Consider the following 24,383-nt stretch of genomic DNA (forward strand, 5'->3'; position numbering starts at 1 on the left):
TTATTTTGCCAAGGATAGATCACTGTTAGAGGACTGAAATTAATAAAACATTTTTGGATAAGCCCCTTTCCTTCTAATTATGTCAAAACTTCAGGAAGTTTTAGAAATTTAAGGAACCGTATTAGGTGCTAACGGGTAAACTTTTTAAGGGTAATTGTGTGACTAATATGCCATCTCTGCAGCTCCTGATGCCAAAAGATGTCCAGTATTGCCACTGTGTCCACGAATTCACTTTAATTCACACTTTAACCACACACCCTGCTTTACAGTTCTGCCTCTTTCATTGCGTTCTCACATTTGCTTTTCTTCCCCACATTCTGGTATCAACTTAACACGTTTCAGAAGGAATCAATAAGAAATCCACTTCCACATCTCACAGATCTGTTTAGGAAGCTTGCTTTCTGGTGTCTCCTTCTCTTGTGGGCACTCTGATATCTAATAAAGGATAAGCCTTTTCCCAGGGTATCCTGCTCCCACTCAATTGCCTGTTTTCATGGCTCATGTAGTTTCACCAAGACATCTACTCATTTACTAAACTGGGTTGAAACCAGTCAATAGTAAAGCATTGTTGGAGGAAGAAGGGAACAGACAGACACAGACTTGGAGTCAATGTAACTATAATTCTGCTTCCTCTGCGAGGAAAAAAAAAGCCAAAAGGAACAAAGAGCATGATGGCAATTTGCTAACTGCTCAATTTTCTCCATCAACACTAGTCAGTCTTTCAGGTCACAGGGCATCCCCTAAATATGACCAAAATTACTTGGCTACTTAACGTCAAGGCTGGAGATACCCTTTCCTCCTGCGTTGTTCAGTCTGGGAGGTACCTCTACCTACTTTGATGTCAAATGCAAGTGACTCCAACCTCACGATCACTGTCAAGGTTTTCCCTATCATGATCCAGGATTTTCTTCTGTTTTAACCCAAAACAAAGATTAGAGCAGATTCAGTCAGACAGATACATTGACAAAAGCCTTTGGTTCCTTGGGATGAGTCAGCCCGCCAGGGTATAGTCAGAATATTTACTTGGTCCTGATTTTATCCCACTCAAAGCGCAGTCAGTTTAATCTCTGTGTTTAAATTGTTTAGATGCTTAAGAGACCTCTTGCTTGGAAAGATGTAATGAGAGACTTTTTTTCTTATTTATATCATGCTGTTTCTTTACATAGCACTTTCACTGCATTTATCAAGCTTATTTTTGGTTTTCCCAATGTGATATATATATACTGATTTGAATTCATTACTTCATTTCAGACAAATTCCTTTGTTAAACACTAACATTACATCTGCCTGATGCCAGCCTAAGATAAAGATGTCATTCAACTGTCAGAAAACAGAGAAAGCCAATACAGCAAACAGAAGACCCAGAATCATTTTATCACAAAATTCACTGCTAACAGACCTGCATCTTCATCAGTTCAAATAAAGTTAGTACAAAGATCAGGGTGCGTATCAGAATGGATGGTAGTTCATTAAGGATCACATGGGATTCCTCATCTTCAAGAAGAGGATCATATACATACATAAGAAAAAACAGGCTCTGTAGATCTATTTAGAAAATCACCAAGTTAGTAGGAATTGAATAAAGGTCAGTGATGGCCAACAGATGAGTCAGTGCCATCACTGAGAAATTACCCTCCTGATTTACCAGTTCAGAAATCCTGGCAATCCCAATGAGGTCCCACTTATCTTTTGCAATGACTACTACCAGCCATAGGAATATTCACAGTGGCCAGCCTCACAACACTTTTCCAGAGAGCATAAGCTGATTGATTTGCAGTTATGGATTTGAAGTTACATTCTGGTAAAACAGAAGGGATCCAGACCTCCAGTTCCTATTACAGTGTGTTCAAAGCACCGTAAAATCTCCTTTAAAGATGGAGATTCTCCATGAACATTTAGGAATTGTTGTGAGAACTTCAAGCCTCCCATCATCTGAGAAGACAGAAACCTCCCAAGGTCTTTTGTTGTGAGAAACAGCCTGCTTGTCTCCCAGAAAGAGAAGTTTGAGAGGTGTTGATAACTCAAACATGAACTTGACTAGACATCAAATTCCAGCTAGTCTTAGAGCACAGCACTCCACCTCTAAGTGCTGGAGAACCACTCCAGTTCCAGCACTGCTTCTCTCCTGCCAGGTTTAATTTCTTTATGATGTACCAGGAAAGCCATCTCAGCCAGCTGGAACTCTAAACCCCATCAGGGACGCTGAAATCATTCTGGCTCATTTGTGTCTCCAGTAACCTCTCTGCTAGTGCTAACGCACAGACCACTTCCAAGAGAAAATAATGAGTCACCTTTTAACCCCACCCTAACACTATCAATCACATTAATTATTTTATTCAATCAGAGTCTAACAGTCAAAGTAAAGTTAGTGGAAAACCTAAGGAAACATATCTTAACTCTCAAAAGGCAAGGAGAAGGGCCTGTTTCTAATAATGCTGAGGTTTGCCAATGTTGCTTTTTTCTTGTCTTACAATTTAAGTATTTACAGCGCAGCCATTATGTTCATTAGAGGGGATTTTTATTTTTAATTCGTTGCAGATTTTGGAATGTCTGCAGAATTAACTTAGCATGGTGTCCCTGTCTCTTCCAAGCACACTATCCCCCTTAGTGTCTATAGTTTTCACTCCATTCAAATGTAGAGATGCAGGCCAGATTCTCAGCTGTAAATCATCATCACTTTAGCTAAACCAAGGGGATGATGCTTTATACAAGCAGAGGTGCAAGGCCCCTCAATCCATTGACAGATACTGCTTTGGTTCTGTTCATGAGAGATTCATCATGCTTTTAGGAACAGAAAAAGCCCACTTAAGACCAGGGATGAGAAATGTCATGATTGGATTACATCTGAAATATTTGGATTAAATTTGAGTTACTCCTCTTATAGTCCAGATATTAGCTGTTTTACCAGTTAGATCATGTGCCCAAATGTGAAAGCAGTTTTTAGACAACTATTGTTTGTGAGAACTTTCATTTGTGGAGAGCAGAGTCAGTGAGTGAAAGAGGAGGGAGGAGAGGCCAGAGGATGAGGTACTGCATTCACATCTCCATTTAGGGAGGAAAATTAGATGTCCAAGTCTTAAATTCCCCTTACCTGAAGGGAGAAGAAAACAGACAACAGTGATCATGCACAAAAACTACAGCAAGAGGAGCTCTGCACAAAGTCTTTGCAAATTGATCCAATTGTCTATAGGGTTATCCCAGTGACCAAGGGAGTGCAAAGCCATGCATTCATGTTGTTCATCAGTCCCACAAGTGCTTGTACCTGTGGTAAAGCTGAAGCAGCAATAAAACTCTAAACTTGCAGACCAAAGCTCAGCCCACAGCTGGATCATTGCTAAATGAGATTTAACTTTTTGCTCACCGTCACAGGATTGAAGGTTTGATACAGTCTTAGGAAAAAAAAAAAAATTTTGATTATTTATTCTCTGTATCAGACTAGAAAGTGCTGTCTCCAGCCAAAACTCAGACCTCAATGTGCTTTATACAGCATAGACACTCCTTATTAGACAGGCCCAGTCCTGAAGGCCTTTTTAGTTAATGAGGCCAGTTCTGCTCTTTTCCAGGGCCAGTTTTCCACCCAAAATGTTGCAGCCAATGAAATAAGCACCTGCATAAAGCTGTATGTTTCATTATTTCTGATGAAACAGATAGACATGGGAGTTAGAGAGTGAATTTTTGAGGATTTTGTGAACCTCTAAAGAGGCTGAAGGTATTCTGCATTTGAGAAGTGAAGAAGTAGTGCCTGCCTTCCCAACTCAAACAGCATGCATAGATGTACGTATATACATGTATTATATAAATATATGCACGTGGATGACTGCACACACGAGACCAATTGGCCTCAACATGAGAAAACTGAGATGAAAATAAGAGGACCACATGGACATTCATTATCCAACCGAACAAGGGAGTCCCAGACCCCATACTGACTGCACGCTCATTAGACTCTGCACTGAAATCACCCATGACCCAACTGTCCTCTCCCTGATCACAGAATGGTTGAGGTTGGAAGGGACCTCTGCAAGTCACCTTGTCCAACCCCCCTGCTCAGGTAAGGTCACCAGGACAATGCCCAGGACAATGCCCAAATGGCTTTTGAGTATCTCCAGGAACAGAGATTCCATTTCCTGATGCACAAGTAGGTCAAGATGGCTTCTGACACCTGCAACACTGACCAAAGTTCAGTGCATAAAAACCAGAACATAACATTCACTCTTAACAAAGACAGTGTATTTTCCCAAGAAAGAACATTTTATTTCCTGCAAACTTGAAAAGATGCAAATTCAAAATGTTTTAGCCTTTACGACTAAGTTAGAAACAATGCCACATACAGGCAAGACAGCAGTTCTAAAAGGTTCTTTCAGCTGTGAAGGATTTTTAAAAGCTTCTTTTTAGCCAGGAAAACATACATTTTTATTTAATTTTTAAATAGAATTAATCTTGAAGGAAGCATGCATTTAAATCACAGGGAAACAGCATGAAATTCAAACAAATGATTTTGCAATTCTAATATATAATGGCTTACAAAACCTCAAATTCCAGGACTTTACTCATCCTCAATACCCTTTTAAATGGGGAAATAAAATGAGAAAAGCATAAAGCTCTTAACATACAAAGCATTTTTTGGATGTGGATGCCTTCCACTCTTGGGGAAGACTGTTGACAGAACAGCACCTTAATTTCCTTTGCAACTGGCATGTTTGGGCTATAATTTTTCCTTCAGAGAAGCCAGACATTTAATTCTAGGAAGACTAAATCAATGAACTAACAATTACTGTAAGAAGACTTAACGCTAGCTGAGGACGTGATCCTCAGGCTTTTTGTTTTACAGGCTCAAAATAAATTTTACCATGTCATTCTCACCATCATCACATTGCCTCAGGACAAATAGAAGCTGACTCTCTGAGAAACCAATTTTCACCTAATGATGATTGAACCAATTAAATAAAACCTGACATTTTAAACTTTAAAGAAACATTCAGAACCTTGGAATTGTACTGTTTGTGTTCTAAAAGTGACATTGAGGTCGTTTAGCATTTTTTTCTTTAGAGGAAAAAACTGCAACAACATAAGAAAACATCCATCCAATCTGAAGGAGGGAAATATAAACTGGAAAAACTGCCAAGAGAGAAGATAACAAAATACTGGCATCTGGAGAGCTGTCTGCTTGGCAAGCATGCATGTCATTTACAAATGTTTGCTCATAATTATATCGCTGGAAGACTTGGGTGAATAATACTGTTGAGAAAGATGCCGCTTTCAAAACACTGCCTCTCCATCATATTTAAATAAATGCAACACTCATTGAAGGGTGAGTGTATCTAAGGATATCGCCACAAAAAAGGGGAACCCATGCCTCACACTGCCCTGGTACCTGCGAGACAAGGGGGAGGAAGGATGCAGCTGTGTATTAGGATATCAACTGAATTCCCAGCTCTTTAGCAAGCTTTCTGGAGGAGGGAGGGCAGGGATGCTGGCAAGGTGCCACTGTGTTTTTTTCTTCCTGCCATGACACAGCCAACACAGAAGGGCACAACTAAGAACAAAGAATTTTCTGAAGTGACACCAGAAGCAGGATTGAGCCATCAAGTTCATGTCATACAGGGTCCACTCAGTCACCAGACTGTAATGGAGAGGTTAGACATGGGGTATTTGCTGATGGCCTAAGGCTTTATAGCTCCTTTCCCACCTCTTCTTCCGGGTAAGCTCCATCTTAACAAGATTTTCCAGGCAAAATAAAAATAAAATTACGGAATTATTAAAATAAGGCGCAAGCAACAGCTCTATTCTGGGAACATTTTGGCAATTCCAGAAAACACATGTCACAACTTCCCCCAATGAAAACATTAAGGACAAAATATTCTGGGAGGAATGGTTTGTCCAGTCAGAAACCAAGATGGAAACATGCCAGTGTTTTCACGATGCCTCCCATAATCAGCCGATTGGGGGAAAGGCAAGGTGATAACCCAGACCACAGTGAAAAACCCAAGGCTTTGAAAGGGGCCAGGGTTTCACCCCCAAAACCATGTTATTCATATTGGGGTGCACCACTTTATATCACTGACAGGAATGAGAGTGAATTAAACCAAGTTCATAAATTCCTATTGTTTACAAAAGGATGCTTTCTAAAATAACATCCTTAGGAGAATAAAACAGTATCTGTTTCAGTCCCAATAGCACTTCTTAAATTAATCACCCATCTCAAAAAAAGTGAGGACCTCCTCTCCCAAGTTCTGGAGCACTAGGTTCTCCCATGTTTTCATTTTTCAAATTGCTTAACACCCAGAAGCACAATCAAGGTCTCTTCAGGGCTAAGCATGCTCCCAGAGTCAGGCGTCACCAGTCTGGTGCAGAAAGGTGAAGAGAAACACAAAAACCTAGAACAAAGCAGAGTTCCTGTTCCTACTTCTGATGAACCTTCTCAAACACAGAATCGGAGCCCATCTAAATGAAATACTATGAAGTTTGGGAGGCTTCTTATTTAGAGCATGGCTGACCCATAGCACACTGAACACCTCAGCCTTGATTTGAACTGCAGATTCTGGTCTAGGAAAATGGGACATGGACGAGGGTCACACAGCTGTACATACCGCTCCGAAACTTGAATCCCGGCCACTGCCAGCAATAACTGCCGGAATGGATTAAGGGAGTTAAGAGATCCCTACTTGTTTGTTTGGCTATGTGAAAGGAGTCCTCAGGGCACCGCACACAGCTCTGCTCACTTCCTCACTAAAGGAACAAAACAATTGGGAAAGAAAGCACTTAACAACACATCTGCAACAGCCCTTTGCATTTGATGATTGCTCTGTCCAATAACTTCTCCATGCTTCTTGGATACATCTTCTAGAAAAGCAGATGGCTGTACTGTCCATCTGGAATATTACTATTTCACCATCACTACTCTTAGCACATGCAAAAACTGACTCACCTCAATGAGAAAAAAAAAATTTTAATCCCCCTTATAAAGCTAACACCACTGAAATTTTATAGCACAAGATTCTGGGTCTCTGTCTGCCTTCAAAATGCCTCAGATTTGCCCTGGTGTGACAATGCAAGTCCAAAGCACTGCTTCATCCTTCTTCCTACTGCACCGCTGCAGATGTCCATGTACGTACATCCGTGTACGTATGTATGTCTATGCCTGCCTGCTCTGGGTGGCAATCTGTGAGTGTGAAGCACTTGCAGTTATTAACAGTCATTGGGACCAGACACAAAACTTCTTAGTGCATAGTGACTCTGGCACCCACAGCCTGTCATACAGGCTTCATATTTATATTAGAAACTGGGTTGGTGTTGTCACATGTGGAAATGCTATTGCAAGTGAGCCAAGATTTCAGGTTGCTGGGGGTTTATATTGGTGAAATTTATAGTTGTCTATGAAGTGTATATTGCTTCACCTTTAAAATTCTCTCTCTAGCAAAATGCAATCAAATACAAAATATTTGCTATTAACAGAATTCTTGCAGGGTCCAATGCACAGCAAACTTCCAGAGACAAGCCTGTTAATTATTACTTTGATGTATTGGTGACAGAGGTTACTTTAGAATAATAACAGACCAAATCTGCAGACAAAGTCAACACACATTTTTCAACCCAAACCTCTGACAAACTCCAACTAGAGCATCTCTTGAAAGATGAGGCAGGACTTGCAGCAGAGCATGTCACAGCCACTGTGAAAGAATCAGTGTCATGTTGAACATGACACAGTGGCCACGGCCTGGGCAGTTCAACCCACGATGGTCTCCCATCCAGGCTACTCCCCTTTTACTGTGATCAACATAATGTGCCCTCAAGTGCTTGAGGAGGGATATCTTGTGGAAGCTGTCTCTTCTACTCTGGCAATAAAGGCCCTTCCCTTTGCTCTACAGGAGTTGAATCCTTAAGAGGTTAGCTAACAAGAACAGATGAATAATAATCTTAAACACCGGAGACTAAATTGTATGCTCTTCGGTTCCTCCTTTGGAGTCTCCCTGTTTCCCCAGGCTGCTTTCAGATGTCGTGAGCTGTCAACCATGTTTTACATGGCTAATGTAACAAAAATGCTCCTGTTTGTTTCTTTCTTTCCTAGCCAGCTGCGACAAAAACCTTCTCCCAGTTGTGAAACACACAAGCACAGTCTCCCAAAAAAACCCACCTTTGCCATTTCTCGGCCAAGTAAGGGCAATGGACGGTATGAAACAACTGCATGTAGCTCACTACCTTCATCTGCCATGGTGCTGCTAAAGGGTCTCACACTGGTTCTGGTCTTTCCTTCTGCTCTTAACTCACTTTGGCTACCAGCTCCATCTGCCCAATTTCCGAGGCAGCAGGACACAGTACATCCAGATACAGAAGCAACTGCATCTTGATGCAAGTCATGAACACCCAGTCTGAGCACGCTTCTGCCTGAAAAGGATGACACTCATTTGGACTGTTACCTCCTTCCTCCTCAGGGAAGCACTCCTTACCCTCAAACACAAAGCAAATCACCATAAGAAGAGCTAGAAACACACACAAACACACACACACGCATGCTCCGGTACCCTCACCACATCAGACCTATTTATTGTGCAAGGCAATTATGCTGATCAAGTCCTAAAAATAGGTCCTGAAGCACAGAGACTAGAAGAAAGGGGCTGGAAAAGCCCAGCATGACTCTTCTCAGAATGTCTAGATCATCAGCCACAACAGCACAAACAACAGCAGTTTGGGTGATTTGCCTGGACAGTTTGCTTCCTTTGTGCAAATAATATGAGCAAAGAAATGTCATACAAGGAGGAAGACAGAGAAGCAGTGATAGAGAGCAGACAGGGCAGGGAGGAACACGTGAAAGTGTGTTCCCTTGTAAAGGAAGAAGTCATTTTCTTTTCAGAACATGTTAGTGAAAAAAAAAACCACCTCAAAACTGTAGGAGAAAATAATAATGGGAGAAAGAAAGAAACAAAACAAAGCCCACAATGTTTTCAGGGAATTACTTGGCCGGACACCATCAGAACATGCTGTTCCAAGTACCTTAGAAGATCAGCAAGGGAAGTCCCTTTATAGCTGGAAAATGTTTCCTTGCCTCCAAGAAAAAACTTCAAGAAACATTTCATTTTTATTAGTGTATCTGGGGTAAAGTTGCAACATTAAAAAAAAAAAAAAAAAAAAAAAAAAAAAGAAAATTGCTTCAACTGAATATTCCCCCCCGCCCAACCACCCCCCTCTCCTTTTTTTCAAGGAGCCTTTGCTCCTCAAAAAGTCAAATTACTTGGAACAGCCAGGACTATTATTAATATTAAAACGATTACAGAATCATATTAGGGTAGCAGTAATAATGACAATATTCTTCTATTATGATCCTCTATATGAGAACTTATGTTCCTGGTTGCTAGAACAAGCACTCCAGTTCCAATGGATTCCAGTTACCTTTTTGATCTCTGTAGATCAGTCCATAATCCATGTATTTAAGTTATTAGCACTGTTATTTAGGTTTATCACTGTTATCATTGACAATATAAGAGGACAGGAAACTGAATTATAAAGTAATAACTCACTTTTTTCTTCATTCATGCAAGAGACAGTCCATATTATTCTACAACATAATTATACAAGCCTTCAGGTATTTTATTTAAATAGCTTCTTTAAAAATACACTAAATATGAAAATAAATTATATCAAGAACAGTTAAATTTGAAGCTGCCAATGTCTGATCACTTAGAGAGCCTATTTTTCAAAGTCATCAACTCACCCCAATACCTCATATTTAAAGTTAGAGCTAGTTAACATAATTTGATAAAAATTTCTTGTGGTGGGAACAAGAGAGGTACCCAATTCAGAGCAGGGGTTTTTTTAAATTATTTTTCTATTATTTCCAGCAGTAAAGTTTCTGTCATCCACATTATTCATGGCCATAAATTCCAGATATTCCCACCCCATAATAACCAATATTCTAGGCACCAAGGCAATTCCTGTGAATGCTTAATTTGCTGGTGAAAAGCATGAGAAGCAACAAAAGGAAGATCTGGTCCATAAGATCTCATGCAACATTTTAAAACACTGGGCTATGGTGAAATGCAGAGAGTTGCTTGTCTGCTTGTGCTCACATTTTTTCTTCCTTGAAAAATTTCAACAGGTCCCTTTTCATTCCATATCAGAACAGAAACCACCATTACAACTGCATGTATTCAGTCTCCAAGCCAACCAACCTAAATGTGATTTGCTCACATACGGAAGAGTGCATACACAGAAGCACATCAACATAACCTTCACAGCATTTCACCGAATCTTGTGTGCACAAAGTACCTGTACTTTAGCACACAAATATTCTTCTCATATCCATAAACTGAAATTCTCTTCAGGTACAAATCAGTAGATGAAATGATTAATATCTAAACCAAATGCTAAAAGCTTGATCCACCCCCATCCTTAATATTTCTGTAACATTTAGATTTCAATATCCCCTTCAAAATGCAGACAGATGGTTTAGTATTTATGCTTTTTCCAGGAGCAGAAAAAACATCCAAGACAGTACTTCCTGATGCTATTTCTCTTACGTTTTTAGCACCACACATTCACCCAGTCATTCACATCACTTAGGTCCCATAAAGAGAGGCTTTACTACCTAGACTTGTCATGAACATTCAGTTGGCTTGAAAACTGTTTCTAAAGTGTAATTAGAGACAAGATCAGGACCTTGTAACTGATAGTGAATAAAACCAGTTGCATAAGCCATTTTAAGCAATGATTGGTTGGTTAAGTGTTCTTGCCTTTGATTAAGTGTTGCTGGGCTTTAAAAGCATGGGAAACATTAGTGTCAATATACTGAAGACATGCCAGGGTACTGCTAAGTGCTTTATAATGTTTTGAATTTCAGTGGATTCACATGTACCTCTCATGCACCAAATCATAGTTGGCCACCTCTGTCTCAGCACTCCAGGGCAAAACCATGTGGCAACCACCCCATTTGAACATTACATTTCCCACTGCTGGTGAAAATGATCCAAATCAACTGATTTCACCAAATAAGACAGCAAGAAAGCAGATTCTGACTGCAGCTGATCCAGAATTACAGCCATACAGTTAAGGATAAGACTTGGTTTGACCTAGATTTGAAAGACCTTGCCCTCCACTTTTGGAGGCCTCCTTCGAATAGCCCAGTTCCATGGGGGCCTTTGTAAACCCTACTGTTCCAATCTGTGGATCACCAAGATGCAAGAACAGCGATAGCCAAGATATACGGAAGATTGCCAACTCCACTAAATCTACCCTCACTAAACAAATAAAGCTCTTGAGGGAGATTTTTTAGTCTCTCCAATAAAAAAGCAAGGTTCCGAGGCCAAGTGCCAGCACTGATTTTACCCTTAAAGAAACACACCATACGATGGAGACCTGCCTACACCAGGATCTCAAATGGGTGGCAGTTCATTGTTAATATCACTAATGTTCACCTTCACCCCTTCCCCCCTAGCTCAAAATTAAATCTAACAACCTGAAGACAATTCGACTTAATTGCAACTGCATCATCTTCTGCGGATCCGACTGCCAATCCCCACCATTTTAATGTGCAGTTGCTAGGGCAACGCGTGTGAAGAGCATGCTTTTGTGTTGCCACATGCATCTTTGGGAGCTGTGCCAACATCTGAGCTCCCACAGCTGGGATGGATTTAACGCCTTCCTCCCCAGGAGCAGCCTGTTCTTACTTCCAATCCAGGGGCTACAGCAGCCAGCCTTTGGCAAGCAGCTACTTCTCTGCAGATCAACACCTGCATGGGAATGACAGATGGCTGCAGCCAAGCTCAGTATAATCGAGCACCAAGGATGCTGTAACACTTTATCAAATCAAACGTTCAGCAGTGCTAGACTTCATTTGCAGGAGGTTATGGGGTACACAGTTCATTATGTACATAGCTAATGAAGAAAGAAAAGATCATTTACCATCATTTAAAAATAGTTTTCTTCTGGTGGTTTTCCATCTACCTGTTGTTTTCCCCTCACCCACCCCCTCCATACTAACCCAAGGTTGCATCATATCTAGAGGACTACACGGTCTTCTCTCCATCTCCACGATTTTAACCTAGAAAACATGATTAATGTATACAGAAACCTTCCCATCAGCTCTCCAATTATCTTCCAGGGCAGAGTGCTTCCCAGAGTTTAGCTCTTAATTTCTTTCCTATTTCTTTAAGGTGAAAGGTTTAAACTTAGGTCAGAGCCTATTTTGCGTATGACCTTTTATACCTCTTTTCAGTCTGCAGGGCTTATGCTCCTCTGTAAAAATCAAGGTGCCCTCCAACCCTTCCCTTTATATATGCACGCATGCATGTTTAGCAAAGAAACATCTGACTTAATCTTTTCCATAGCTTAGAACAAGCTAGAGCTCAAAATCAAAAGCTAAATCTGCTTTTAATGGCAAGTAAAACTATTCGGAATAATGGCAAATAGCCTCCCTGTTACTGCTCTCATGTGTAATCACAGCTAATGACTGCATGCAAAAGTGTCTGTTAAAATGATAAATAGTGTAATCTAGGAAGTCCTATAATCCTCTAGGAGCCCCATAGAGCACCAGTAATGGAATGCAATGTCCAAAAGTCACCCACTGAAGGTTACAGCTGGTACTTCAGACTCACTTGGTCTGTCTGTGGAGGACAATATCCATGATGTTATGATCTAGGATGACAGACACAAAAGGAAAAAGCAGCCAGTTAAGATTTATTTCATGTTAGTGCAAGGCTGAGTTTTTCACAATCCTTTTCTCCTACAAACACGTTCCAGAGAAGCACAACAAATGAGCAAGCTGCAAGACACTGGTGCGTGGCTCACACAAACTGCAACCTGAAACCACCTTTGTATTCCCATCAGTGCCTCCATATGTTTGAGGCACATAAAAGGATTCACGAGCTCCCTCAAAACTCAGCAAATGCTCATCACCACACTTTGAAACACATTTCCTCACCTCTCAGATTCAGGCACATCCCACATGTGCCAGTATTTCAAGTACAAACACAAATGTCACAGCACACAGGGCTTTGTGTTCATCTGCACTTCAACAAGAGTCAATAACCACTAACAATAGAGAAACATGGACAATTCTGGGCATAGACAGGGAAACAAACCCCAAAACTTCAGCTGTTTCAGGACCTGTCAGCAACCTTTGCAGAATAAATCATATTGTCACAGAAGAACAATAATCAGATCCTGCAAAGCTTGAGGGGTGAGGAGTGGGGGTGGGGAGGGACCTCTATTATGATTAAGAAAGAGCACTGGCATTGCCCCATATTTTTAACTGGAAAGAAGAGGCTGAAGGGAGAAAAAAGCATGTTCAGATGTGAAAAAGTGATCATTAAATCAAGAGCTACACTCCAAAAGGGAGCTGGGGATGTGGGGAGGGAATCTGGCAAACCAGAGAAGTGCCACTGTTCACAGGGGCTGTTACAGTCAAATCAGTTTGTCACACAGAAGGCAGCAATATAACTATACTGTACTGCTAAGAGTTCACATCACTTCGTCATGCCAGTTAATGGTATTCCCCTTTAATCTCCACTCTCCTCCAGCTCTGGATTATCCCCAGGACCCATCCTGGCAGATATCCCAGGGTGTAACAGGCTGTCACTCTGCTCCATGCCCCAAAATTGTTCTTGCAGTGCACTGTCAGGCAACTGCTCAAATCCAGACGCAGTACCAGGATACCTCCCTCTCCAGTGCCTCTTCTGCATGCATTACTGGACTCTGACACGTAGTCCCAAACATAAGCAGATGTCTTGGGTCTTGTTCACAGTCAAACTGGAAAGTAGGGTTAGACTGCAGCAATGCAGTTACAGAAGAGAAAGAGAAATCAAATGATGAAGCCATGTGTTATCTCTGAGGGGCACTTAACCCAGGCGTGCTTATACCTGACAGCCAAGTCTTTCATGACACTCATTCCACCAAATTTATGGGGACTGGGATGCTGTTAAACATTTTGGAGGACTGCTTACTGTGACCACAAGTCCTGTCACTAAGAACATAGTGGAATAAAGAATATTAATGCAAAATATGTAAAGCTAACCCAGACTAAGTGCCCACGCAGGCATGCCCCAAGCCTCCCCTGCCTTCCAAAGGAGGGCAAAATCTTCTAAGACAGGTATAGAGGCAGGGAGGTTTCCAAGGTTCAGTCAGCACTTGCAAATATGAAGATGTTGTAGCTCCTGAGACAACTGATCATTTTCCACCAGTTAGAAGCAAACAAAAGATGGCGCCACCTTCAAGAAACACGTGCAGACGCAGAAGTCAGAGCTCTTGAGTTCTCTGGCACCTCAGTCCCTCACACTGCCCTGGATAAGTCACCAACCTGCTCATCCCACAGTCCCCAATTTGGGAACTGGGGAGACACTTGTTCTGTTTATTCCCATCACTGTATGATTCCAGAACATAGCACCTTATTTCCTGATCCTTTTCACTTGCATGGTGATAACCACCCCTGAAAGCATTGGAAAATTGGTGAGAGTAGAGAATCAGGCCCATGGCATGCAGTGTTTCTAGGAACATGGGGAAAGCAGTGGGCCATGAGTATGCAATTCTCCACTTTCAGTCAGATATCTGATGTTTGGCACCAGTGAGTTAATGGGGATTTAATCAAACACAGCAGCAGTCCCTCCTGTGGCCTGGGACACAAGAGGGGTTTCTTGGGAAGCAGTTCAGCAGTACCCTGTCACACAGTGTCTTTCTATGCTGTCTTACTGAAAAAGAACCAGCTCTGTCTTTCTGGAACATAAGGGTACAATCATACCGCTTTCATAAAGAGAAGATGCAGACGAAAGCAAAAACAGGGCTTATAAAACAGAGGGTCAAGCAGGGAAACCAGAAAAGCACATCATAAGACTCTCATTCTGTAGGATCAGACTATTATTTTCCTTTATGAATAACTAAAGAACATTGCTTGTCTCTGAAGCAAGCTTATCTCCTCTTTCCCCACATGGATGTCTGCCCTGGCTGGGGGATCACTGCTATTTGTTTAATGCTGACAAAGATGTCCTTGGGATTTCATACTTTCTGCAAGGTCAGTGCTCAGTGAAAAAATTGAGACAAACCCGAGGTTTAGTTAAAAATAACAGACAAAATATCCTTTCAGCAGGGTGACTGTCGTTCACGGGTATTTTCACTAGAGCTGCTTGCTGCTAAAAGCCGATGCTGGCCAGGAGCACCACACAGAGGCAGTGTTTGCATTCAGTAAGGGGTTAACCAGGACAGGTGGCCGAGGACATCCCAGGGCCAGCAGAGATAGCAGGGGGGCAAGAGGCTTCTCCTACCTCTTGGCAGGACACAGCTGTCCCCAACCCCACTTCAGCCTGGCAGAGGGGATGGAAACTCCAGGGAAATCACAGGAAAAAAGCAGGATGGGCTTTGATGCTAATATCAATGGGCAGAAAAACTGTCCACCCGTGGGGGGGAATTTTCTTCCTCTTTTTCTAACAAACCAGCACGTTTTCTCCACAGAAAATTTCAGGTGTTTTCTGTCTTATATTACTGCTTTTGATCTAAATGGTGGGGGCCTAGTTCGAAAAAGGAGAATCCCTCAGCTCTGCTTTAGGTTCTAAAAGGGCTTCTTGAAAATGGCAGTGCAAAATCAGCCGTTTATAAATCCTTGCTCACAGACTGAGCCCTTCTGTTTGACGACAGCCCTGATCAGCCCCTGCATGACTTCTCCCACAACAGGCAGAGACACTGTCCCTCTGCAATGGTGTGGAGCAAACAGAAGAGGGAAGGACATACCTCGATTCTCATGAGATGCAAGGGGTTCAAGGGCAGGTGCTGCAATAGCAAGGTGGGGGATACACTGAGCCCACTATCCCTCAGTGGCAGCCTGGAGCAGGACAGAAGCAGTGGGAGCACCTCTCTGTGTGGTGTCACGGGCAAAGGAGGGAATAAGCTGTACTTCATAAAGACACAATACAGCAAGGAGGCTTCCTGCACGCTGAAGGGCTCTGGAAGGTGCTGCACCTTTGAAATGGTCATTCGCAGCTCAGTTGTTATTTTACAGGTGGACAGAGGAACTGAGATATTAGCAGAGCCCAACATTCTGAAACACCAGCAAAGGATTCATGTTGTTGGCAACAACACGTGCATTCACCCTCTGAACTTCTGGTCAGCAGAGACCAGGCACTTGTGGGGTATGACTCATCTCAGCCTGAAGCCAACATCTCAGGTATATCAGTTGAATCGTGCCCTAAATACATCAATTCCTCTCCACTGCCTGAAATTGGAGCTGGTGGTGACTGCCCCGCATCAGACATCCATTATGAGCACCTAACCTTTGGGCAAGGCGAGTCCTGCCCGAAGTGCCCCTAAACTGCCTCGGGCTGAGCAACCAAAGGGCTGGCAGGGACTTGCCCTCCCCTCCCCTGGGGCTACAGGGAAGGGCAGGGGGTGAGACACTGGCTGCCAGGGAAATCACAGCCAGCAGTCTGACACCAGTGTCATCTGTCAACAACTCTGTCAGAAAATGTCACTCTGACAAAGACGATTTTTTCTATGAAATCCAGTCAAGCATTTCCAGATTTTTTTCCACGGAAGTGAAAAACAATTTGGCGTTTTTATACTATTTTTACTTTTCATAACCCCATCACTGGTGTGGAGAGTGTCACAAAGGAAGGTGATATAGAAACAAAGTAAAATAAGGTCCAAGCTCATTTTAAGGCAAATCTGGCACATTCAGACTTTTCTTTTTCCTACTTAGAATAAAATACAGAATTTCAGAGTGCTACAGCTTGGCAATTCCATGTTTCAGCCAGCAATATCAGATATCCCAGGTGAGGTCAGACCTTTTGAGTTCATTTACTACCCAGCACTGAAATACAGCATTATCGGCAAACACGCACCTAAGTTCCTGTGTAGTCAGAACCCACTAGCCTGGCCTACCAACTGCATACCATGCCACACTGCACCCAAAGAAACCAAGACCCAGTATTGCACATAAGCAGTCCACAGCGCTCTTATTTGTTGGATGATCTTTCCGTAACAACATTTCTCCTTGGAAAGTCATGCCATCCTAGGGAGACTGCACGGTAATTACACAGTGCCTTTTATGTTTGCCAGTTTCTTAATACTGGGGTGCCACAGAAGTAACACTACCCTGTCTTTGTTCTCTTTCCCGAAGAGACTTTAAAAGTACAAAACAAGTAATTAATGTCAGATTGTTAATGACCTATCGCTGTAAGTCTGACTGGAATGAGCAAACAGAACATATTTAACATTGCAGGTGCAGATCCAAGGACAAAAACAAAGTGGAAGAAACCCTCTACCCTGCCTCCTCTTTTCTCTCTCTCACTTATACTCTTTTTTCCATTAGAGCAGAATAAACCCCTTTTGACTATACAGATACTCTTCCTAAGCATTTGCTCTGTCTGGCCACCACCAACCATTTAGGGCAACTGAACAAAGCACGAGCATGTTTGTGAGCTGAAACTAAAATACCGACTTTCGCCTCTCCTCATAAAAGCTGTAGATTCACAGATTCCAAATGTACTTGTTTGGACACTAGCATCAGCAACAGCAACTACAGCGGCATCCCCCAGCTCTGTGTGTGCTGGGCAGCACTCCCCAGCTGCTCAGACAGCTACACAGGCTTTCTAAAGCAAAAAGCTGCTTGCCCGTACTAGTATACAAGTACCAGCATCTGGACAGGCTATCCACTGCCTATGTGGATGGCAGGAGGACAGGAAACAGGATATCACCATTTAGTTCCTTCACATTCAAGATGCTGTACAAACATCTGGGGGTGGCTGGGGGAGACACAGCTGTAGTTTCTGGCTGAGTTGGTGAGGCAAGATGACTAAGTGGCCTGCTCAGAATCTCTCAGTAGATGACGGTTCTGGCCTTTGCCTTATGCTCATATTGCAAGGCCATTTCCCTCTCCAAAAAAAGAAACACTCTGGAAAGCCCATCACTCCAAAAGGGCAATTAAGCATTCAGCCAGTTAACTAACAGTACAACATAGTTCCATATGACAGAGACGAGATAACCCATGAACAAACATTGGGAAGTAGATCCTCACTTCTGCTCTGCTGCACAGAGACAAGCCCCTCTCCCTCAAGTGTTCTAGCAGGCTCACCATGAGAACAAAAAAAGCTTCCACCACCTCCTAGGCATCAACTCCCTTTCCCACCCAAGAAGGGCAAGACTGGGATACTCTAGCTATTCTCCACAAATCTGTAGGAGTAGCCCCACATGTGCCCTGAGAGCTGCTCTATCATGGACCAAGGAAGGAGAGCAAGGAAGGCACAGCTTCAGAATAGCACAGAGACTCACAGAAAAGGACCTTTAGAGGTCATCTAGTCCAATGCCCCTACATCAGCATCCAGATCATTAATGAAAATGTTGAACAGGATTAGACTCAGTATTGACCCTTGGGGTACAATGCTAGTTACTGGCCTTCAACTAGACTTCGTACCACTGATCACCACCTTGAATGAACACACACACAAAAGAATGGCCTAAAATGGCATTCTTGTCTACGGTCTAGCTCTTGCTTCACATCTCTTAGGACGAACAAAGGCTTTCCCTGACCTCTCTGTGACTGGTTGCATGGTATTTCCCCTTCTAGGAGGGGATGAAAAACTCCAATAAACAGGAAAGCACTACAGAAATAAAAATAAACCCAAAGACTTTGGAATGCCTACTTTTTTTTCCAAATTCATTCTCCCCGTTCTTCAGTCTCATGTCTTACTTGGAAAACTAAAATGAGAAGCAGGAAAGCAACCCTTGTTCTGCTCACTAAAATTTCAGTATTGAAGCTGCTGTGAGAAATGAACACCACCAGGAAAAAAAAAGAAAAACCCAAACAGTCCAATGCCATCCTGGCAAATACAGCACAGCCGTGGTCAGCCTCATCTCTTATCCCCTGTCACAGAGGACAGGTAACAGTACCAGCTGCATATGGAGTATATTACATTGTCATTGGCATCATATTTTCTAAGAAAAGACACATAAGTTTGTGCTTCCAGAAAATTAACCCTAATCCCAAAAGTGGACATGGGTGAAGTAAAGGACAAATTCATCACGCTTAAGGGTAAAAACACTGCATGCATCTGGCTAGAGGCTTCCACTGTGCTCTTCATTACACTTGTCAGAGTATGAGAACAGATTACACTCTCTGACGGAAAGCCACATTGTCAAAGTTGGGAATGATTTTGTGTTCTTCACAGCTTATGGCTGTGAACTACTTTATAAATACAAGCTATGTGAAGCATAAAACCTCAGAGCAAACCAATTAACACACCCGAAATATAAGTAATATTAACAATTTGAAATGTCTTGTACATTAGTCACAATTAGAAGCAAATGATGTTTGTTTTCCTGTTAAGATGCTAGTAAAAGTGGCAAATAGACATAAGCATTATTGGTTGTGTACACACAATAGCTGTTCATTTTGAATATGAAATCACTGGTGTGTAATCGAGCTTTTATAGAAGTCAAAGGCAAAATCCACAGTAACTTCAGCATATCCATGCAGAGACCCGAGATGATATCAATCAATAAAGGAAAACTCTCCATTCCCTCTGGGTAAAACTTGCTGCTAAGATTTCACCGGAACCTCTCTGAAATACAGCCGAGGAAGAGGGTATCAAGTTCACTACAGAGCAAAGGTTTGCTTAGGCACCTCTTGGGAACTCACCTTCTGTCCTCCACATCAGCTATACATCTGTGTAGTTGAGTATTCCCTGGGAGTAGCTTGTGAGCATCCTGTAGAAGTCATTCAAAGCTCTTAAGACCCATATGTAGCCAGGTTTGTGGTTCCAGTATAGTTAATATAAAAGGTAACCTAGCAGCCAACTATACACACATGGTTTCCTCTTATTTTTGGCACTATGTAGGGAGCAAACCAACTGATTCTGGAAGCGCAAGTGAGTTCCCCGTGGAACTGAAATATATCCATTTGCTTTGACCAGAAAGTGGGTATGTGCTGATAATGAGGGCTCTCAATTCATTCCATTGGTGGCAGTTAGAAATACCCAAGCATTTTTGTAGTGTAACAAGACAACTCCACCAATGGTGCCTTGCTGTTTGCTGCCTCAGATAGACCCCTTGCTGAGCAGACTGTCATTCTTCTCTTTCCTACTCTCTTCTCCAGGGAAAATTACAAATCATTTGTTTATACATATAAATGAACTAGCCAGCTATCTGAGATTGGAGAAACTTCCCCTTGCTACTGTGAGATTTCCCTTCCTCATACATTTTAATAAGGCACAAGTTACTCTGAAAAACACGCAGAGAGCTATAATAATGAAAAATAATCCTACATTATTATTTGAGTTGTTTCCAGTATTCCGGGCAGGAAGATGCTACCTATTCAGTTAATAAAATCTAATTTTCTATAGTTTTTCTCAGATTTTATATTGCACTCACTGTGCATACACACCAGGCCCTCAGAAGTGACAGGTATTGAAGAGAAACTTCAATTAAGAATCTCAACACCTTGCTGAAATGCTTCTGTCAACACAGCAACCTAGACAGGTACATATCCACAGATTGACCTAGGAAATGAAGAATTTATTTGCAGAATATACTCCTCTATTGACTGATCTATTACTGGTATTCTTAATTAATTAGTGGTATTCTTAACTAAATAGAGGGCTGATTTAAACATCACTATGGCTGGAGTCACCTCGTACTGCTGCTTCTTATTAGAGACCCATCAACAGTAAAAAGCATGATTATGCTGCACAGAACACTTCAGGTTTTGTCTTTTTACAGTAAGGCATGACTTTCATTTCAGACAGCAGTGTGACGCGGAGGGGCTACTGTCTGAACCACACAGTGACAGAAAATGAATGGAAAAAGGGAGGGAGAATATACTCACGTAACTGTGTTTTAGCACAGAGAAGACAGTAGGAGTGGAACAATACAAACAGCACCTCCTCAGAAGGAGAGCACAATTACCTTTGGGCGCTTCCATTCAACTTTCCTTGGTGGTGCTGATTGATAGAAAAGGGACTCATCCGAGGCTGGAAACTCGGGATCTTCGAAGAGCCGTCTCTGCTGGATGCATTGCCCTTTCAGCTCGTGGTACTTCTGATCTCTGAAGAGTTGCACTGATGAAGACATATCTTTCTGTCTAGATAAGATAAATATTGGCTTATGCAAATTATGAAGGGTCTTTAAATTCCACAGATGATACCACTCATTGGTCTTTAACAACAGAGCATATAACTTGTTCTAAACAAGATTAATTACTGATTTCTGTTAAAAAAAACCCAGATGATTAGATTATGTTAAGTAGTAGACTAGAAAGCCATAAAACCCAAGAAGATCTTATATATTAGGATGGTATTTTTGGCTGAACAGAACTCTTATCAAGGAAGACATTAGAGAGTCCAGACCAGGCACAAAACCAGCATTTAACTTTGTCTAATTGATTAGAAAGGTAACAGAGTGGGGCTTAGCTCTCAGTCTGTACCATGTGTGAAGGGCTGGACCATCTTTCTGTCCTACATTCTTCTTCTGTCCACTAAAGCTCTAATTATCTACTGCAACTCTTATGCCTAAAGAAAACCAAAAAGAGATTTCCACAGTCCTCAATCTTAATTTAAGTGACAATACTTTGGCTGGTATTATTGTCTTTGAACTTTATGTTATATTTCAGGGAACTGCATTCCCAGAAGCAGCAAATATTTGCAAACAATTGGTGTGAATTTAAAAGAAAAACAAACTCACAACAGCAACAAAACCCCCAAACAACTTGCTCTCAGGCCTTAGTTTCCAGAATCTCAACCATCTAACCTGGCAAGTTTACAGTCACAGCCACAGAGCTCAAACAAATTGCTTAAAAACATTCTATAAATCAGAAGTCAACTACAGAAATCATTCAGGACAGTTTGAAGTCTGGGGGACGTGAGGGATGCTGCCTCTATTTCAAGAGAGGGAGTGGAGAGAGTATCTGAACTTACTCTGGAATGCTCCTGTGTGTCAATTCCTCTCCTCTTCCTTTCCGCCACGCGTTAGAGATGTATCTCCCTTTCCTTGAGTTATCTACAGAAATAAAGACAAATGCAGGTTGTCCTGATTTCTGATCATAAGGATTAAACAACATGCATGCAATGGAGCATGCCATCACATTGTCCTAGTAGCCTGCTTGCTGTGTCCTGTTGCAGTGATCTCAGCTCATGCTCCTTGAGCCACTTGCAGCATGAATTGCATGAGATTCCACAAATTTGCAGAAAACTAAACCAAGCTAGGTTTAGTGCAAGTGAGCACAACGGGAAAAATACATGAGAGTAATGAGGAACACTTGGAAATGTCAAATTCATCATGGTCTTTGTTTTTGTAAGTAAAAGCTACTGTAGCCAAAACAGTCTGGGGATGGTTTTAACACCTCCCTCTCTTTCTCTCCCCCCTCACTCATCTCCCCCCTGCCCCAAAATAAATTAAACGGTCCTTCAAAGATGAGAAATGCTGCTCTAATGCCTTCACTTACTTATCAGTATGAGGAGAGTATTCAGGAGTGCTCTTCTACCTTGTTGTCACTTTTACACCCATTCCAAAGCCTCCTAACCACACTCAGTAACCTACCCATAAGTGTAAGTACCACCTGATTTCTGCCAGCAGAATCTTACATGGCAAAGTGATAGGACAAAGAACCAGTTTATTCTTGATATTTCAACCAGCCAAATCTTCAAATGCCAGCTCATTCTCCATCCTTTCTCAGGGCAAAAATCCAGCAACAAATTTTTCATACGTCAGGACTGTAATGACTTTGAGTCAAATCCTGATGCTGCTGGAATTGATGGAAAAACTCCTATGCCTCCAGCCAGGCCAAGGTACCCCCTTCTAGAACTGGGCTATGGAGCCCGTTAGTGACTGTGTTATCCAGCTTCAACAAAACAAAAATACACTTAAATGAACTGTTCAAAACCAAAATGGCTCACTGATACTATGCCATTTTTAGCAATTTCCTTTTTCTTAAGGGCTATTTTCTTGTTAATTATCTCCCTCAAAAAGAAAGTCACAAGGTATGTCACTTGGCAGCTGGCCTCCCAAGACAAGGCAAATAGACTTGCTTCCCCCCACAAACCAGTTCTTCAAATTCAAGTGCAGAACAACTTGTCAATTATACAAAGATAGCTCAGGGACAAAAAAAAAAAAAAAAAAAATTAAATAGTTTGGCTAATTTGGGTGGGATATAGATTATTTCATGATAACTGGCATTCTTGCTTATTAAAAATTCCCCACGAGCTAACTAACATTCTAAACCAAGCCTATTTGCAAGATAGGCTTGTTTTTAAAATAGCCCCTGGGTGATAAGGTTTCCAGCTGTCACCACCTAATTCATAGAGATAGGTCTTTAATGACCTCATTCCCCCACCCTTTCTCCCCTTCTATCTGCCGGACTGGAACGCGAGTCCTTCCAGGATTAACACCGCATTACACAACAGCCAGTCTCGTAGCAATGTGCAGAATGTGGTCATAAAGCACAGCACATGAAATCCAGCTGCTACCTACCCCACCCTGGGCTCCACAGGGCAGTGCTCGACAAGGGGGATGCTAACAAGGAGGAAGCTTCTCCTGCCAGGCTGTTAACCTGCCCCTCTCCAGGCTCCCTGTGCCATCCTGAGCAAAAGACTGAGTCCGTGGCTTAGAAAGGGACTTGGGCTCCCAGGACAGCCCAGCCTGGCTGCTAGCTGCTTTCCATCCACCCAGGAGACACTGAGCTCTGCAGCTGAACTGAAGTCCCATCACCATCTGGTGAACTAGTAGGAACCCACTTTCATGGGAACCCAACTCCACCCTTTTGAAACACAACAGAATTCTCTTTTTCTTGTTGGGAAGTCCACGGTAAAGAATGTAAATGCAGTTTCTATACAACAGCCTAGTGGTTTGAGCACTGAGGATGGAGGACCGCAGCTGAGCCCTTCCTCTCCCGGGGTGTTCACCTACCAGGACATGGCCTAACCTGGCTGAGGCGGACAGCAGGCACCTGGCTCCCACTCCAAGGTTTATTTCCGAAGCAGCTCCCTGTTTTTGATCCTCAGTTGAACGTCGAAGCTCCCAAACCAAGAACAGCACTCCCTCCTCCTTTCTGAAGTTCACAGTACACAGTAGCACAGCTTCCCCTGCTCTGCACCCAGCAAATTTACCTCTGGTTCGGCTGACACTCATAACGTACAGCTGCGCCGAGGAAACACCAAGCACGGCTGGCAGCTGCTCTTTCCAGGGCTCCCTGCGCTGTCACGTCATACAGAGCAAGCTGTGCACAGTGTAACGGGGGCTAACACGCACGGTCCTAAAAATACTGTACCACAGTTCGGAGACCCTCTGCTGTTCTGTAGAGAGAAAGGGACCACTCTAGGGGAGGGAGGGAAGAGAGAGGAAGGGGGAAAAAACCCCAAACAGCTCTACAGGTCAGCCATTCTTATATTTCTGGTTTATTTCCCTGACCATATACAATCACA

The 24,383-nt window shown here is 42.4% G+C and overlaps 1 protein-coding gene across 1 annotated transcript in view; it reads right to left on the minus strand.

Moving 5' to 3' along the window:
- CAPN6 (calpain 6) overlaps window positions 1-24,087 on the minus strand; it is a 62,841-nt gene extending 38,754 nt beyond the window's left edge. The window contains 3 exon segments of the mRNA XM_041118915.1: window positions 20,875-21,049; window positions 21,882-21,963; window positions 24,069-24,087. Coding sequence (XP_040974849.1) covers window positions 20,875-21,039 — 165 coding nt within the window. The 5' untranslated portion in view covers window positions 21,040-21,049; window positions 21,882-21,963; window positions 24,069-24,087.
- Between the last annotated feature and the right edge of the window lie 296 nt (window positions 24,088-24,383).

Source organism: Aquila chrysaetos, chromosome 21 (genome assembly GCF_900496995.4).
Source record: "Aquila chrysaetos chrysaetos chromosome 21, bAquChr1.4, whole genome shotgun sequence".
NCBI classification, from domain to species: Eukaryota; Metazoa; Chordata; class Aves; order Accipitriformes; family Accipitridae; genus Aquila; species Aquila chrysaetos.